We start from the raw sequence: 19,639 nt of genomic DNA on the forward strand, positions 1-19,639 counted from the left end.
TGCACTGTCTCCAGTAAGATTATCAGTCTTCCAGAAGAGTGGAAAGGCAATGAGAATGGATTGGGAGCATGTGAAGAAACTACTCACCTAGACACTTTCATGAAGAAAATTCAAGCTTTGAACAAGATGTCTGATGTATGCAATCCTAGAGTTTTCCAAAATTTTGAATTAACCCAATGTTAATTATATTCCACGTGGAATAATGAGGAAACAACAGCTATATTTGAGGACTGATCTTCATTGCAATCCACAGGACAAAACAGCGCGTTTACTATATAATGGGTAATCAGTGCTAAAGAATTTGAAACTGACACATTAGAAATGTAAAGGCTTTTTAGCTCTCAATTCCTTCCTTGCCAATGTCAAATTGAATATAAAATTACTGAGAGCTAAGATTTTTTTTCCCACAGGTTCAGCACAAGTTCAATATTGCTTCCAAAGCAAGACTATTATACAATGCAAAAGAGCTCATTGATGTCTCCTTTCCTTCACTGCTGAGCTCTGAACTAAGTTGAGCTAATCCTATTTGTACTTCCATGTACAGCTTTGTTTCACCCATTTAATCAAAATACTTCAGTTCTCACAGAACCTTGTATTTCTGAGTTCTTACTAGTCCCTTTATCAAGTTGTCCTAAATCCTGTATTTTGACCTTTCTTAAGAAGTTAAATTTTTTATCATGCTTGGCTTCAACAAGTTTTGCTTTGTTGATACCTTTCTAGTAATGTGGCTTGTGGTTCCCAACAGAGTATAGTATTGCTGGGGAGATATGCTACAGCAGTATAATGATGGAGTATTATCTCCCTTCTCTGTAACACAATCCCTTCAGAAATGGAGCTGAAACCCTTTTCTCTTTGGCTGTTTGCTGCTGCCAGGATCACCTTACCAATTAATCGTATCTGCTGTTTACCCTCACCTCTAGGTCCTCCTCCATAACTACTTTCAGAATTACGGAAAAATGACATTTCACACTACTTTTTCAGCTAGGTGTTTTGGGTTTTTTTCCTGCCATGACCTCATTCCACTACCATAAAAGACTGCCTATATATCATAGTAGTCATGACATGTAGTCAGACATGACCTTTAGAAGATTTGAAGATTTTTGGTAACTATGTTAAACTGGAAACCATACCTGTGGAGAGGCAGGCTGCTGAGGGAAGAGGAAAAGATACCTGTCCAGACTGTTTTAAGTGACTTTTTTGCCCCTGTATTACCAAAAGGCTTTAAGCGTATGTTACCAAGTTCTCACCTCACCAGCATTCCAGTCATTGTTTTTAAAGGCACCCACTACAGCATGTAATAGTTAATACTTCTACGGCGCCTACCTTGCCAAGATATCCCATGTCTTTTTTTAAGGTAAAGAACACCTCAACACCTGTTGTTGTTACCACATCCTTTTAATATATGTAACCATAGCGCTTAGATTACCAGCTTTCGGTCACAAAATGAGTCGACAGCAGCAACTGGATTAAAATGAAGGGCTCGGTTTCTAATGCAGGTACTTGAACCAGAAGAAGGTTGCTAAATGCACTGCCGTTCTGTTGTTATCACTGTTCCCCAACGCCGGGCTGAAACCAGGAAAAGTTATAGCAATGCTGTGACTACTGTAATTTGTGCCTTGCTGCAGGGGATTCTAATTGACGGTTTTGTCCTACAGGAGAAAACAGCAAAGGAGAAAAACCCAAACCAACACAAACACACCAAAAAGCGGCTTAAGAGTCTCTGTGCGGGTCACTGTCAGCTCCACATGGACCAGGGCCTGAGCTGTGATATGACATCGGTGTCACAGCACCTGCACGGAGTCGGCTGGCCTCCGGAGAGCCGGTGGTTTGGCACAGCACAATCGATGTACAGCAAGCTTAGAGGAGGGGATCCTGCACGGTCAGTGTACTGTGTCCATTGCAGAGATTCCTCAAGGATCACCACAGGACGCTGAGGCAGCGGCGTGCCCCTGCGCATACGCCCAAGGATGCAAGATTCAACCTTAAACTGAGCCGCCTGCCAGCAGTCAGATTTCAGACAAATGACCCACCTGCTCGCTCCTGCCCTCCCAGGAAAGGCTTTACTGGGCAACGTTTGCCGCTGGGGAAACTCTTGAAACCCGCAGGGAGACTTTTTCGAGGCGGCAGGAGGCTCCCGCTCGCCGGCCTGCCCCTTGCCAGCCGCCTGCGGCTCGCCCGGCGCCTGCCTCCTGCCCGTTCGCCTTCCGCCGGCCTTAGCGGGAGCCCGCTCCCTCCCGCAGCCGCGGGGCGCTGCCTGACGGAGCGGGCCCCTCGCCCGCCGCCGCTCCTTCCCTCAGCGCCGCGGCGCCACCCGCCTTGCCCACTTGCCGTACCTCGAGCAGCGCAACCGGTAACTCTAGGCCGGCCGGGCGCCCACCGCTACCGCCGGCCACGCACCGCTTCGCTGCGCCGCGCCGCGGCGGGTGGGACGGGCGGGCTGGGGGTGTCGGCAGGCGTGGGACGGCCGCTCCCCCCGCCGCCAGGCGCCCGAGCGGGCCGGCGGGCGCAGGTTCCCGCCCCCGCAGCAGCTGCCCTCAGCGGGCGGCGCTTGCGGTCACACGCACCCACGGACATCCCCCCGCGTCGGCCGCGGCCAGAGGGCGGCCCCGGCGAGAGAGTCGGCGGCCCCGGCGGGAAAGGCGGCGGCGCCGGCGGCACCACCCGCTCCCGCGGCGAGGGCGGCGCCGCTGCCGCCGAGTGGGCGCCCGTAACGCGCCCGTAACGCGCCCGCGGCCCTGCCGGGCGCCTCCGCCGCACGTGGGCGTGGCGTGCCCGTAGCGCCCGTGCCCGCCGGGCGCCGCGCTGAGGGGAGCCCGCCCGCGCGCGGGGCCGCCGCCAGGGGGCGCTGCGCGGGAGAGCAGGAGCGCGAGGGGGCTCGCCGCCGCGGGTGGTGGCGGAGTGGCCGTTAGCCGAGAAACCGTTATCAGCCGTGGCCGAGCACTTTGTAACAAAATCCGTTGTTGAACGGAGATCACCTCTCGGCCCCGGTGGCAGAGCAGGACGGTGACACAAAGCTGTGGGGAGCGGTTCGGCTGCGCGCCGGGGGAGCAGGTATCGGGGGGGGTGGGGGGGGTGGGAGCGGGCATTACGCGTCTGGGTGCCCTCAGGGCCGCGGCGAGGGAAGCCATGGCGGCGGCGGCGGGGGGGGGGGGGGGGGGGGGCGCCCTCCTGAGGGACTCGGAACGTTCTGGAAGGCGGCGCGGGAGGCGGGTGCTGCCCCGGCTTGCCGGCCACTGCCCGCCAGGGACAGCGGGCTCCGCGCCTGCCGGCGGTGCCCTGCGCATGTGCCTGAGCGCTTGGCGAGCGGGGAGCCGGCCGCCTCCCGCCCCCGCGAACCCCCCAGCACGTGTGGGAGCGGCGCGTTCCCTCGGAAAGTGGAGGTGAAGTTGTGCTATTCCCCCAGTGGTTCCTGGTGTCGGTAGGTAATGGTCGTTTGAACTGCACGGAAAAGTTAAAACGGCTGCCCAAGAGGAGACAGGGGGTTTGGAAGACAATTTTCAGAAAAATAGAGAATGAAGAGCGCCGTTGCCCAACTGAACTTAAGCTGCTCGGCCTTGGGGTGACCGCGACCGCTGTTTTGCCAAGACCCAAGCTCCTCACTACGTACACCCCTCTATGCAGCAGTGACATGCGATTATTTGCTTTTTAATATTACGCTCCCAAAGGTATCTTCCAGAAAAAGTGAAAGTGGCTGAGCCACTGCTTTATGAGTTCGTTAAAAATAAAATCAAATCAAATAAAATAAACGCCTGTTCCGAAGCACTGAACACACTGGAACCCACCCCGCGCGGCCTGGCTGTGGGGCGGCCCGGCAGCGCGGGGCCGGGGGCGCGGGCGGGGCGGGGGGCGGCGGGCGCGGCGGCCCCGTCAGCACCAGGGACAGGCGCCTCCCCGGGCCGCCCGCCGGCAGCGCCCCCCGGAGCTGTGGGGCGCGGGGACAGGGCCGCCTCCCCCTGCCGGGGCTCCCGGGCCACAGCCATCAGCAAAGACTTCGCGATGGGAGTCCCGACAGTGCCTCTGTGTCGCCTGGGGTTTTTGATTATAAATCCAGGAATGGCACTGCTGAAATGCGCAACGAGCGTTCGCAGCGCTTTCTCAACGCGGTTCTAACCTACTTAAAGGAACGGCCGTTGTGATTTAGTATTCCCCGTGTCTTACAGAACCTGAAGTCTCTATTCCACGTGTGCACTGTGCCTGAGTGCTGACTGTGATGCATATTAAGTAGGCTCTTTTGGTCCAATACACGGGATGCACAGACCAGGCCAGGAAATCGTGGTCTAAATTATTTCTGTATTTATATTTGGCCATGTTCATAGCCATATGGATTGTGACTTAACGGTAGTTGCAAAAATATCCCACTGACAAGTCAGCTTACATCCCCAAAGGAAACATTTTGCATCTTGTCGAATGCCGGAATAAATTGCTTTTCGCAGAGCACTGAAGTTATCAATAGTTGCAAGGCAGCGCAGTTTAAGTGAAAGGTGTGTCAGATCTAAGTCAATGTGCATACAGAGCAGATCGGTTTTACCACGGATTGTAAAACCAAAAACCTTGCAACTTTTTTCCCCCCCCAAGTACGACAAAACAGAAAATAACAGGATGGTTGCTGTGAAAGGAAGAAAAGCGTACCATAGCATTGTCTACAGTCAGTTTTATAGAACACTTGCTTTTCAACAGCATTATTAGATGCCAGTTTTTACAAAATTCATTCATAGCTAAAATTATACATCTCATTAGGAAAAAAAAATGATTATGCTGACAGCAATATATTTGATGTGTCTTTTAATAAAGAAAGCAATTAGAAAATTGATATTAAAGTGCCTGTTTGTGGTTACTGATGCCTTGAGCCATGGAAATACTGAAGTATTTTTTTAGAATTGTTTCTTATTATACAATTAATCAGAACTATGAACCATTGTCTGTTAGTCTTGAGGCAGCAGTGAAATTGTATGGTAAAATGTAAGAAATTTGCTCAAATCAATTTATTATAAGCTTAGTGTATCTTTATTTACGAATGGTTATGCTAACCAACTCTGATGATGATAGATACTTCTATATCTACCGGTTAATGAAAGTAATGGATATTTGCAGAGGGTAACTGCAATGAGGTGCTTTTCAAGTAAGTGATTAGTTGATCCTGAAGTTGGTATAACAAAAGACCTAAATACCTTTTCCTTTATCTGCCAGAAAGCTTTGGAACGTAAGGAGATATTTCATTTTTCAGCTTTGAATAACATTTTTACTGTGCTGTAAGCCTCCCTCTTGTATACGTTCATACCCTGCTTGCATCAAGGCTACTTGATTCTCTTTAGGAGGATTAAGTGGGAATAAATCAGGGCAGAATCTGATTTGACTTTCTGTGGCACATGGCTAGGCACTTCTGTGTGCTCTGTACTAGTTTCATTATATGCTGTATGTGTGTGCATTTAAAACCCTCCTCAGACCCTCAGCAATGTGTTTAAGGGGTAGGAATTTTGATTGTCAGAGGCTTTCTTTTTGCAGTGGGATCTGTGTTAACGAGTATCAGGATGGAAATACATGTTTTGTTATCCTTGGAGTTAGCTGTAGCTCTTTGTCAACCTTCGAATTCCTTACCAACTCTGCTGTCTCTTAGAAGACCTCTTTAAATAACAAAAGCTGCAAAATGCAAGCCTTGTAAAGTAGCATCATTGATGACTTAGGCTGGAAAACATGATCCAGATGGATGGAAGCTATGTTTATTTCATAATGAATAGGGTGATGTTCTGTTAGATTATTCCATTCTGCACATGATGATAAAAAAAAATCTTATTTAGATCTAAGGGCTTATACCTGAACCTTTACAAGGCCTTTAGCAATCTGATTTTCTGCTCCCTGTTAAGTATATCAGCAAGGATGACCACAAATTTGCACATAATCCTGTTCTGGTAAGTGGTGGATCAGTTTTGCTTCAGAATTTGTTTTTGTTCAAAACAGGGTGAAATTCACTAGCTTGTGTGTTTCTCATTAGGTCTTCTGAGGCCAGGGAATTTGAAACTATGGGAGCTCTACCTGCTCAGCACTCTTAGAAAAAGCCTACAAACTTGTTCCCAGAAACTTGTGCCTGTGTTGTGGAGAGACAGAATCTGTTGTCCTCTTTTTCTAGAAAGGACTAATAACAGTATTAAACTTGCATTTTAAATAACATTTCCAAAATACATTGCTGACCTACCAATGGCCTTGGAATAGTTCTGTGAAACATCCTCAGGAACACCACTTAGCACAAAAAGCTGAAGACCGAGACTGTCCAAACAACCCTGTTTGCTTTCTGGAAAGTAACTTACTGGTAGATTCAACTGTGCATTTTTCTCTGTTACTCATTTAATGTGATTTGCTTAATTAACTCATGAGTTTTGATCCAGCCTGGAGGATTTCCTTTCTTGTGAAATTTAGATAGTTCTGTCAAGAGCTAGTTCTGAGTTTTCCGCAAGTCTTTCTCAAAGTCTTTTGTCCTTTCTTCTACTCACAATCTGATCTCCCCAACTGTGGCATTAGCTGTTCATCCTCAGTTCAGTCACAGATCTCATGAATATATAATTTTCCTCATTCTTGTATATATATGTAATATTTTAATTGTAAATAAGCCCCTCATATTTTTGTAAATTTCTGCAGTATGGTTTCGTTAGGGTTATGAGGCATTTTAGTAAGCTCTCCGCACAGTTCAGTTGCAGTAACTGTCAACTGCAGGTACAATCGTCACAGGTGGAAGTGTGAAAGAATGATTGCTGCCTACAGGGCTGGCCTTCTCAGCTACTGAGGGGTTCCTCACCAATGCTGGTGTTAGGAGAATTAACGTGTAAACTGAATACACTGCAGCAGAAGATAAGGATCTGTTTCTCCCAGGAGAATCCTTTTGACATCGGATCTTATTCCCTGCCTTGCTGAAGGAGTTACGGTTCTGAGTTCAGAAATAAACTAGTAATGAGTGTGGCTTTCTGGGAGCCTCTGCCTAATTCTGTATCAATATCAAGTAAGTATCAAGATACTACCTTTGGTTTGGGTAAGGTCTGTAGGTGTTATTTCTCTATGGTGGCTTCAATGTGACTGTTCAGACCAAAGTGCTAACTTTAGAGGAGTGCAGATCTGGGGTGCATGTGCACTGTCATTTACCCAAACTCCTTAACAGCTTCAGTAAAAGGCCTTTCCAATTGTGATTGCTTGTTGCTTAGCGGTTCTGACTTTTGCTGTCCTTTGCACATGCAATGTAAGGGGGCAGGAGATTTGGTGGTCTGTTCTTTCTGTCATTACTGAATAAATGAGCATTTTGCAGAACAACTCGCACTTTTCACTTCCCTTCTGATGAAAGACTGGAAGGAATTTCTTTAAAATATAATTATGTCCGGTTAGCAGTCTGATTCACATGCGATGGTAGCTTAATTTCTGGTATTGGCAAACAAAAAGCTGCTGGGAGAATCTAATATTTTGGATCTTCAAAATTATTTTATTATTCAGAAGTTCTACAGAAAAATCTCAGGAAAACATAGCAAGTGCAGCTCAGATGAGAATCATATTTTTAGAGTGACTACTATGGTAATTTTACCCTTGTAAGACAGAGACTCATCATTCTCATTTTCAGTCTTACCTTAGCAGTTTTGCAAAGTTCCTAATGTTGTCCATATACAAGAGCAAACAAACAAGCAAATAAAACAATCCAAAGGTCAAGCTGTTACACAGAGTTCAATAAAATATTGTGAATTGCAACTCCAGAGTTTGCTCAAACATAAAAAGAAGGCTGTCCATGTGGTAACCTCCTTGGACTGTTCCTGTCATTTCCCTGGGACACGTTATTAGCGTAACATTCCTAGTACAGGGTAAAGACAGAGTTATGGCAGTAGGTAATTCAAGATGAACTGTCAGCAGGATGAATCCCAGCAATGCGGCTTGACTCAGAAGCCAGGCAGCTTTCATACTTGGGGCCAATCCAGCCTCAAAATGTCAGTGTCGACTACACAATTTCCACAAATCTTGTGCTCTGATTTTAGACACAAGGAAAGCTGGAATTCTCTTGAAGTTTAAACTTGATCTATATTCAGTTAGTTTGTCTAAATAAATGTTGGCCTTTTAATTCTAGCTCGCTGTTCAACTCTTAAGTATTCAGTTGTAAATGCATGCTATTTGTATAAAGGGAAAGGTGAATCTTTTCCCACCTGTTTCACTTGATATCTCTCTGCATTTCTCAGTTGAAGGCTGATTAATCTGTCATTGCATCTTTCTTAAAACAGGCACTGCTAATCCTATGTTTGAGTATGGACAAAAGGTTACAGTTTGCAACCATTATACAAAACCTTCCTAATTTTGTGTTGCATCAGTCCAAGAGTAAATGACATGCCCATTCACAGATAAACTTGGGCACTGCAGTTAATTGGATTGTCAAGGTCACAGAGGGAGTTAACGCCATACTGTAGCTCAAAACTGATTATTTTTGATACTTACCACAAAGTAGTGTCAGCTGAATATCAGTCTTGTTCAGTTTGATTACTTGGTGCCTTGATCTCATGATTTTTTTCAGTTGAAACAGTTTTAATTGTGATGTCTGAAGAACAGGATAAACTTAGCTGAGAAAACTGTGAGCCAGTTGGCTCTTCCAAATAAATACTTACTCAAGCACCACTTTTCCTTGAGCTCTAAAAAATTGTCTGAGCATTAAAATACACATTCCCAGAGTCTTTTAAAAGAGAATTTTATAAAGGGATATATGACCTCTAGATTACGCAAATGAAGAAAGACTGCCCAGCTCATGTACTTTAACAAACCAGAATTAACAAGTATTTTGCTCTGCTGATGATACATACATTCACTGCATTAAAGTAGTAAAGGAAGAACAAAATGACACACACTTCTGAGAATTTTTCATTTAATTGTAAATAGAACATGTGAACTGGCTCAGCATTTTTTCTCACAGTGGCTTACAAGTTATGCTTTGGACACTTTGTAGTTGCAGGTAAAGATAATGATTTTAAAATAAACTTGGCAGCCACTGGAGAATGACTGCTGGTATATGTTTTTTTTCTTCAAAGGGTAGCATCTCGGTACCCCACCTTTCAACATCTCACAGAATTTTTCCTGGACTTTCAAGCATAAAGTAAATCTGTTTAACACCACCACCTCAACACATAACCTGGAGTAAGCTATTATTGTAGTAGTATGTCTGTTAAAAGGGAAATAGAACAAACTAAACTGAAACCTAGCACAACAGTTTTCATTTAATACATTTATGCTAGCAATCTGTCCTGCCAGTTACATAAATCTGCACAAGAGAGTATGTGCAAAAGCAAACATTTGCTACTCAACATCGGTTAAGAGACTGTAGCCAAATGCTCCAACAAAATACAGTGACAGAACTGTTTCAGATGAGAATTTGCCTATTTAATAATGATTTAACCAAAGTCATCTCAGTTTTCATTCACACATTTTTCCATTCCTTTCTTAGTGTTTTCAGTTGTGCTGGGAATAGAGCAGGAACTGAACTCAAAGCATGACAGGCAGGGTGAGGGAGTACGCTAGCTGGATTAGCTTGATTCTCCTAAATGGTAATTTTTTTCCTATTTGAAAGGTGTGTAGGAAGATTGTTTCTCAGTTGAGAGGAAGACAGATCAGGAATGTCTTGATGGTCAGATGTGAAAAGTACAATTCATGTAAGATGGGAACTGGCAAATCGGCTATGTAATTTGCATTTGCATGATGTTTTCATGCAGTAAGCAGAATGAAGGACTAGGAGAAAAAGCACACCATGTCAAAAATGTTCTTGAATACCTCTGTTCAATCACAGTAAGTAAAATAAATTAATTTAAGATGTAGCTTTATTGGCTATTTCAATAATAAAAACGTTTGTTTAGGGTCAGCCAATCTTTCCAATTGAGTTTCAGTGGCCTAGGACTTGTGGAGGACAAATGGGATACAAATTCAGGATCCTATGATATGAGTAACCTGAGTCAGTTCCCCCACATTTAAAGGAATGTACGAGTTAACAAGAACAGAGCTCCTGGACAAGTCAACAGGAATGTCTTATTCCTTATTCCATTTAGCTTATTTTGTTCCTCAGCCCTTCCCTTTACATGTTGGCTATCAATTGCAGAGGGACTGGAATGAAAGTTCCAATAAAATATGGTCTCTGTTATGAGCTTTTTTCTTTTGATGAGATCTTTCAAATTGACATCAAGTAAAATAATAACAGTCAAATTATAACTGAAGTCAAGGAATTCTGCTGGAACCAATGTTTCTTAAGTGGAACCAAGCCACTAGCTCTTGGAGGGAGGAAGCAAAGACAAGTGCCTATGAGTTAGTCACATATTGAAACAGAAACATTATGGTGTCCTCTTGAATTTCCAAATCACCCAAAAAAAGTGTAATTTGCACTGAATGTGTGATAGCTGGGACCGTTGCATTAGTACTTAGGCTGGGACTTCCAAAGAGTTTCAGTTGCTGAAGTTCAATTGAATGTCCTTTGCCAAAACAGGTTCCTTTTTCAAATCTCTGCCTCCAGTCCTGAGAGATCCCAAACTGGGGAAGAAATACTACTGTTGTGAAAATCTTAAGCGAGTAATCAGTAAGACACAAAGTACTTAGTAGGGGATGTTGCTTTATTGCCATGGGACTTTTTGTTTTGTTTTAGCATTTTAACTGAAAAATTCAGAATTGATTTGAGATCCCTGTGAAGTGGTTTAATGGCCATGATTTTCTGTTCAGGGAATCCTCCATAAATAGTGGATGAGAAATTACATCTCCCTGAAACCCACTTTCCATCAGGATCCACCTCATGTGGCTGAATCATTATGCTGCAAGTCCTGATTGATATCATGCCATTCCTACCTGTATGGCTGTTCTGGTGAGGCGTGTGGCTGTGGCCATCTTTTGGCAACAGAAATGCACTGATCTTATCTGAGCCCAAAATCCTAAGTTTCTGAGAAATGGCTTCCAATGGTGTTGGACAGTCAGCTGTGTTATTTTGAAAATTCCTACAGTAATTTTGTTTTTAAAAGCTAGAATTCAGCCAGCTCACACTATTGCCTTGTTCATTACCTGCTCTAATAACCAACTGCCTTTGTGCTGTGACCCAGTAAAAATGGAGCAGGTTCAGCAGTGATGGGGATTCTTTCTATTTCAGGAAACAGCACAATGAAGGGAAGCTGCAAGATGCAGCTCTCTAACATACTGTGGCCTCCTTAGCCCTGTCTCTGAAATCACTATGGTCTGGCTTCTGCACCTGAGAAAAAATCAAGGAGGGTTGAGTCAGTGAAAGAAGCAAGGAGAAGTCTGACACAAGATGGTAACTCTTAAGTTCCTTTTCTGATGGTGGCCCACAGTGGGAAAGAGGCATGTTTTCTGTGAAGTTACTGTGTTTTGAAACACTTCAGGATTCCCTAGCGTATTTACAGTTGCTTTATTTTGATGCAGTGCTAATGGGTATCCTGAATTGTGTTTTCTTTTTTGCTTCCTTTGCCTTTGGCCATCCTCTACTCTGACAATTTGAGGTAAAGCAAGAATTAAAGTGGATGTGATTTATTGGAATGGAGTTTCACATGACATTTCTTGGAGTTTTCATGTTTTTAATTCCTTCAGTTGAAATAAATGGTCTCTGCAGTGCCCAAGGAGAACAGCTTTTACTGCATGAAACTTATTTCTCATCTGACTGAAGATAATGATCCAGGATCTGAAAGATTGGTGTGTTTTTTTCTTTTTCAGAGGAATGATTTTCAGAAGGAATCTATGCAGTGAATATGACCAACCACTGAGCTGCCTGATGCTACTGCCTCAGCTCTGTCCTTCATCAGATTAAGTTCTCTTACTTCACTGAGCAGCAGCAGAAAGTGAGTTTTAACCAGTGTGTCTGGAAAACAGCACTTTGAATAAGATGTATCAATACACCTCAAACAATACATTATGTGTACAATAATGTACAATACATTAAGTGTTCTGCCATGTGTGTCTGTTACTCAGAGACTTTAGCGGGGGACAGCAGCATCAAAAGGATTCTTATTTTTAAATAACAGTAGGAGGATTATTATAAACCCAGACTCCATCTGTTTACATGCTAAGGTGAAAGCATACATGGTTTCTTTAAAAGCCAGGAGGGGGCTGTGTTTAATTAATGCTGGCTTTGGCACCTGAGGGTGTTGGGGACTGCTTGGAAAGGGGTACTAGAAGCGTGAACTGGTGAGAACTGGAAGAAGATGGTAATACTGCTGGGAGGGCTTGAAAGCTAGACTGTTCCAGAGCTGACTCTGGGGTGAGTGACAAGGAATACTTGACTGCAGGATCTGCCTGGTAGAAGGGAGCTGAGACCTGGGCTTATGGGCAATCAAGAGATCAAGGTTACAGAGAGAAGTGGGGTGAGAAACAGCTATTTCATGCCAGGTCCTTGGAAAGGGTAAGAAAAGGCCTGCCCTCTGGCCCTGTGGAATTAACTGGAGAAGGGTTGACTGGTCACTTGTTGCTGGCAGTAGAGAAAATTAGAAGAATCTCTAGATGTGGACTGAGCTGAGCAGGCTCTCTCTACAGTCTGCACAACAAGGTAAAGGTGAGCAGTGGCACTGGGAAAGATCTACTAAATTCAGATCTGAAACTTTTGGTTAAAGAAGAGAAAACCAATTTTTCTTGGTTAGTTTTTAGACCTGTTTTTCTTATTTTCCTCTTCTTTTAAGTGACCTTGCATAATATGTCTAATATAGACAAATAAGGGGAGAGGCATTGCCGAAAAAATTGAGGTATATTCAGTTTTCTGCTTATGTGCTTACAACTATGACCAGTCTAGTATATATTAAAACTAGTCAAAGTCTGATGGAGAACTGATTTCCTCAAAGCCACAGCTCAGCACTGGGCAGTTACTGTAGAGAATCCAGTGCCCTGTGGTAAGAGTCATGTGCTCCAGGCACTGGAAATGCTTCTGTAAGTTTTTAAGACTATAGTCTTATTCTTTCCTTAATTCTTTCCTTTTATGGTTGAGCCTCACTGTATCCTTAACACTTGTTGGAGTTCAAACTTTGATGAATTTCCCTGCTTTAAATCCTTTGACATTAATGGAGCTCTTTTGTGCATGAAACTAAGAAGCTGGCCCTGAAAAGGCTTGCTTATGTCTGGACAGGACAGAAACAACTATTTGATGTTCAGAGCAGACTGCACTATGCAGTTATCTCTGATTTTCATTCTAGGCAGTATCCAGGGAAGGCTGTGAAAATCTTATTGGTTTGATTTTATGTTAATGTTGCCCTTGTTTCCTGGATGACACTGCTGATCAATGACTCCTTTCTTCCACTGATGATTTTTACCCCATTAATAGAGAAAAAATCCCTAAAAATCACTTTACTATCTGTTTGACTTTGCTGACTCCAAGGGACAAACCTTACTGATGAGGCCTCAGCCCTTTTTCAAGGATCCCTCTCTTATATCATCTGTTAATAAGTTGTTTCTCTCCATAGATCTGTTTCAGCACCTTCTCCACAGATAAGTTTTCCTTTTTGCTTATGTACTGTAGAGCAAAATTTGATCCAGTGATTTTAAATATTCAGCCTTCTCAAGGGAATACATTTTTACTTATCGGCTCATTGATCAAAGAATGTACACAATTGCATGATATATATTTTTATTAATTACGTTTTACCATTAAAATGCTTGGTTCTACTTGACTCATGTCACAAAGTAAAATATACCTTTAAATGATAGCTGAAGTCAGCATGGTGGGCGTCTAAATTATTTCTGATGAGTAACTCCTGTAGAGAAAATGAACTACTATGCATCCCTTATCCCCTTCAGTTACAATCTCTGACTTTTATATGTAATAGAATAGTTTAGACGTTTCAATAACTGTATAGTAAAGGAAGAAAATGTTAACAGTGGAAAAAGAAAACTATATTTCTAGTTGTGAATCCTGGAACAAACTGCAAAAGCTAGTTGAAAGTAGCCTGATGATGATGAAGAGCATGTTATCTCTATTTTAGAGGTAGAAATACCGAGTTATGAGAAAATAATTTTCCCAAGGTCACACAGAAAACATAGAAAAAACCCCACCAGAATCTTGAACTTCTGATTCTAACTTCTGTGCATTTTCTCAGCACTGTCCTTTCTCATCTTCTTAAGGTTTTGCTATACCAAAGCGCTTACTGCTTTCTACATCAAGTCACAGTAGGCCTAATAATGATACAGGTTGCAGCCCAGCTCATCTATCAGTAATAACCTTGGCTTTAAAAAAATCTGAAACTTAGGAGATTTATTAATGTACAGTTTCATGGAGTTAGCAGCAAATACTAGACCAGAAAAATATTTTAAAAATTCAGTCACTTTTAGTACTGACCTAGCATACTCTTAACTCCTTCATTTCAATTGTGTGTTCTGAGGAGTTGTGTAGATGTTTATGCACATGATTACCTTCAGGCATCTCAAAAACTTCGAAAAAAATGAATACCAATCCAAAGAGCGCATCTGAGAATGTGTAATACATTTTTAAAGTACTGGGGCTTTTGAAGGAAATGCTGTTACATTAGACATACAGTCACTTTATATGTGACCTTTCAGGCATGGCATTGTGTGGAAGGGTATGTATTTTCCATTCTGTTTTTCCAGTCAATGGAAAACATACAGCAACTGTAAGTATACCCATAAGTGTCCCACGGCCTGTTCAGGAAATGTCCTTTATGAAACTTTACATGGGAGACCTTGTGCTGTCCAATGATGTAGTCTCAGATTTTTGTGTCTGTTTCTGAACCATCTTCTTGTACACTTGTGGAAGTCGCAGTGAAGTCTAAATGTTGAGGGAAATGAATAATGTCTTTGTTTTTACGTAGTGGGTAGAACATGGTTTGCTAACTTTTTTACAAGTGTATTGTGTTCATTTTTTTATTGGCTTAAGCTAAATACAGCAAAGTAGAATGCTGAAGTTAGATGATAATATTGAGAGTGGATTCTTGGGAGAAAGAAACACAAATTCATATAATGCAACATAAACTGCAACTGCTGTATCATAAAAATTCCCATTACTAATGTATGAGATAACTGTCTCCAGGATAAACTGTAATATTAGAAAATCACATATGACTCCATAAAAGAAAACACCAAACAATAATGGACTAAGAGGCACATGATGAGCTTTACTTTCAGGTTATGTCTGTGTTTCTGTGCCGAGACAAGTTAACCTGAGCTGCAGCTCACTCAGCTCTACAGTGTACCTAAGGCTTGACTTAAGCCTGATGAAGTTAAAAAGGATGCTTCTAGAAATGCATCTCTCAAGTTACAGTTATCATCAGAAGACATACTTAGGCAGATTTTGCTGTGAATTTCTGTGCTTCTGAGTCATACATCTGATGGATTATGGCAGGGTATGTATTGTAGTAGGCCAAATGAAAGTGGGTCTCAAAAAAGTTCTCCCACATATAAGTCTCCTTGGCAAGGGTTGGTTAAGATTTTCCTGAAAGCGATCAAAAAAATCTTTGGTACTAAATCTGCATCAATACTGCTGTTTGTATAAGTTTAAAAAAAAACAACAAACCAAACCCCACAGAAGGGTAGGGAGGAAAAGTTCACTGTAAAGAGGGACGAATCCCTTTCCATTCTTCCCAGCCTACTATTTGCCCCCAGTTTCAGATGAATCTTAATCTTGAGGGCCAATTTCATTGCCACAAGGTGTTTGTAGGTAATGTTCAAACCAACCACTGTGAGGCCAGCTTTGTAGTCTAAATATCATGAGATCCTGAGATCTCTATACACAATGAGGTGATACCAGTGTTTGGAAAATGTACTAGCATTTTCCTACACTGACATGACTCTTGCAGCATTTGCTTTGATCTGCGAGCCAGGTACATAGAATTCCTGTGCTGTAAGTCTCCAGCAGAACCCTGCTGCTGCCAGGACTGGTATAACTAAAAGAAGTATTTTCCTACAAAATAAAATCTTCTTACTAATGTTTGTGCTTTGTATTAGACTGTTAAGGCTAGATTTGCTCTAGAGAAACTTTTCTGGCTTTGTTAAGCTTACACTGAAGATCTACTGAGTCTACTGAGTCCTTAGAAAGAATGTAAACAGGGCAACTTGGAAATCTCGACAACTGTGAACTTTGCATGAGTTTGGAAATGAGCATTTAGGCTATACATTTCATGGGATAAGAAAGGTATAGTAATCTTGTTGTTCTACATGAAACATTTAGTGTATGGGATTGTGGCTTATGCCTCGAGTTGCTGGGAATGACAGTACTAATAATTTATTTCTTTGTTGTAAGACTACTTTTATATAAACCTATTTATAACATGAGACTCCTCACATTCCTGTGACATTAACAGCTGCAAGGCTACAAGCACAAGTGTTTGAACTGAGATACCTGTTGCTCAGCCACTGAAATAGCATTGTCTGATACTAACATTGCTTTGCAGATAAGGGCACTCTCTTAATAGAGGCCTGTGGAAATAGTGGTTTCAGAATCAGACACAGAACGATACCCTGTCAGCGTTTCTGAGATGGTAATACCTTTCACTGAGGGATCAGAGGGTGAGGGACATACTGCAGCACTTCTTGGAATGGCCTAGGTAAAAAATGGCACTGGTCACATGGAGAAAGGCAGGAACACATGCAACTTACCCGTGTTATGCCCTAAAGAGCTGTAGAAACACCCAAAAACTGTTGGAGATGCCTTCGATTTTTTTTTCTGAATGTCAGACTTGCTGTTGGTTTTGCATATGACTTCAAGAAAAACACTTTTTGCTACTCTGTCTTACCTGAGAATGTGTGAAAATTTACTCAATGTCACATGCCATGATGACTTTTTAGTCCAATCGTGGATGCAAACCAGTTTCCAAAAGTATGGAAAATGAGGCTGCAGCCAGCAAAACACAGGGACTAAGGTCCCTTGCAATATGTGAAAATTTGAAAGATTGGCAGCTTGTGAATCTGGCTTATGTAGTGCTTCAATCTTGACTTGTAACAGCCTTTTATTATGCTGGCTCTTGACACCTACCCTCTTTGCAGAACCAATAGTGACTGATTGCTCAGCAGTTTTTCAGAACTGCTTCTATGATCAGACCAAACATTTTCACTTGTGACCCAAGTCTGAATTTGAGCTTGAGGCGATGGAGGTGAAGAGCTTGTCTGGTAATTCACACTGCTTGCTACTGCCTTTGCCAGCAGGCTGCTCCGTGAACAGCTGCTGTAGTACAAAAGGCCAAAGGGAAGCACCTCAGTTTTGCCTCAGTCCTTTCACACCTCCAAGTCACTGGAGCTTACCCAAGTGCATGGTAAACTACAGGCAGTCTCTGCAGTGCGGAACAGGCTGTGCAGTTGACTTTAGCTGAAACGTGAATCATCTCAGTCCTAAATTATTTTAATCCAGTCAGTCATCTGTGTTAAAGGGTGTAAAGAGACAGCAAAGCGGAAAGAATGGCTGCCAAGTAGAGGATACAGAACACAAATAAAGCTGCTAAGATGAGATGAAATATGAACTAATAATGGTTTATTCCAAATGCCAGTGGGGTTACAGTGTGAATCACTTGGAGAGGTATTCAGGTGAAATGCATTTTGTAGGCTTTGCCCTGAATGATTTTTATAGTCTCAGAGGAGGTGAAGGGAAGGTAAAGCTGTTAGTTACACAGGGAGTACACGCAGGAGTTTTGAAGTGCTCCCAAAAAAATTCATCCTAATAAATATATAGTTTTCAAGCCTCTTGTAAGTAGATGAACGTGAACAGCTGTAGTTCTTTTTGTAGATACAAACTAATCTCTAGTACATGTTGGAGTTGAAGGATATAGAGGACAACATGCTGTGGATTTGTAAGACTTTTCTAGCCAGGGAAGTATTCTTTTCATACCCTCTAAAAGTGGAAGGGAATGCAGAAGAGTGCAGAGCATAGTCTTCAAGAATACTGCTTGGGAACAAAATCATGATGGGAGCAGTGCTCTTAATGACACATACCATGCACTTCTTATTAACACGTGAAACAGCATGTGTGAGGTTTGACCTATTTTCTTGACAGGTTCAGCCTTTTGGGACCCATATGAAATGGGCAGCATTTTCTAGCATTTCTTCCCAGTTTTCACTAGTGTGAGCGGCTTCCATGACAAAAGATGGGAAGAATTACATGATCATGCTTCACACTTTTAAATAATTTTAAAAGCCTAAGCAATAAGTCATAATAAAATTCCTCAGACTTGATGAATATCTTTGAAAGTACTTCCTGTTTGAAGATTATATGTTTTCTCTCTTCTTTCTCCTTATTACTAGCTGTATATGTTATCAGTTTAATATTGTCCTTTGCCTGGAGACAATATCCGGTTGTGGTAGGTGAAGGGAGGAACTGTAATAGCTCCTTTCCATCTCTAATGCCTATGATTTTGTTTACATAAAAACATCCTGGGTTTTGTATAGTTTGTTTCTTTCAGCAGTTTATTACCAGCCTGAACAGCCCACTTTTTCATGATCTAATGGTTTGCTGCTACAGAAGTGATTATCACCTCCATTTTTAGTTTTAATAACCTTCCATTTAATAAAGGTCAGTTTGAAGTAAGTTTCCGAAAGTTTGCTTCAAAACAATGCCCTAAATCTTCTGGAACTCACTGATTACTTTTTTTCCCTTCGAGGGAATAAGCTGGTTACATTTTCATTGTTTTTTTCTGATGTGACATAAGGAAGAACTGATTTACTTAGGACAGAATGACTTACTGGGTTCCCTGCATTATTGCAACCACAGGGAGAACTCTTAGAGGGTCCATGGGGAAGAACTGTTTCAAGGGCTCTTTTCTTAGGCGTTTCCTAATACTTTCCTAAAGCTCTGGGGAGGTTAGCTAAGAGTGGGTTAAACCGGTCTCTTAAGTGACTGTTGGAAAAAGAAGCTAGGTATGGAAAGGACTATAGCCTCATCCTCAGTGTTGTTCCTTTCTCTTCCCCAGAATCTCAGAAATTAAAATAAAGATCTGAGACTTCAAATTACTGCTCAAGTGCATTGCCTTTGTAGAAGAAAGGCAATTTTTTCTACAATTTTTTTTTTTTTGTAGAAGGATTGTAGAAGAAAGTAAGGGGAAATGTGTCATTAATGAGAGAAGGGAGCACTGGACTGTGATTAAGTTTTCATTTGATTGAGGAACTTCACAATAGTGAAGAAATTGTCTTCAGGAAGTAATGTATGTTTTTCCCCAAATTTTTCAGCTTTAGCTCTGCAATATCTTTGAAGTTAAACTACACTAAATTAACAAAGGCTAGTTTTGAATTTTACGCTTTCCTTTTCCTCTCGTGTTAATCATAGGAGGCTTGTAAGTAAGATCCATGCAGTGGTGGGATATACCCGAGCGGAGTAAAATCCAAATGAAAGAAATGGTGTAATGAGCTGCCTAAAGAAGAAATAATAAAATTACAATGTGACTCAGATCAAGAAGTGAACCACTGGAGAGAGTTCTGATGCTGAAAAGCTTACTCCTCTTGCTTTTATCCTTGCCTGTCTTGTGTTGTGTCTTTGTAGAAGTATTTCAGAACAATGTAGGAAGGTATTCTGGGTTTAGCTGGTCCATAGTTGTTCCAGAAGTATTGGCTAAGGTGACATTCTGGCTTGCACCGCTCAGCTGTTGGACTTCTTGTTCTGCTTGTGGCTGTTCATCTTAGGGTACAAGAAACCAGAGTTATATCCAGAAGGCAGGTCTACTCCTTGGACGTTGTG

General features: G+C 42.4%; 2 protein-coding genes across 4 annotated transcripts in view; both read right to left on the bottom strand.

The window, feature by feature from the left end:
* LDB3 (LIM domain binding 3) overlaps positions 1 to 3,050 on the bottom strand; it is a 94,856-nt gene extending 91,806 nt beyond the window's left edge. For 2 of the 3 annotated variants that reach the window (XM_080402848.1, XM_080402849.1), the window contains exon 1: positions 2,334 to 3,050. The gene's annotated coding sequence lies outside the window, so the exon portion shown is untranslated. The remainder of the gene's footprint in view (positions 1 to 2,333) is intronic. The other variant, XM_080402847.1, reaches the window with a different exon arrangement.
* An 8,773-nt stretch (positions 3,051 to 11,823) lies between these two features.
* OPN4 (opsin 4) overlaps positions 11,824 to 19,639 on the bottom strand; it is a 50,544-nt gene continuing 42,728 nt past the window's right edge. The window contains 1 exon segment of the mRNA XM_080402832.1: positions 11,824 to 19,638. Within this exon segment, the coding sequence (XP_080258958.1) occupies positions 19,541 to 19,638 (98 nt within the window). The 3' untranslated portion in view covers positions 11,824 to 19,540.

Source organism: Falco punctatus, assembly GCF_963210335.1.
Source record: "Falco punctatus genome assembly, chromosome: 9".
Classification (NCBI taxonomy): Eukaryota; Metazoa; Chordata; class Aves; order Falconiformes; family Falconidae; genus Falco; species Falco punctatus.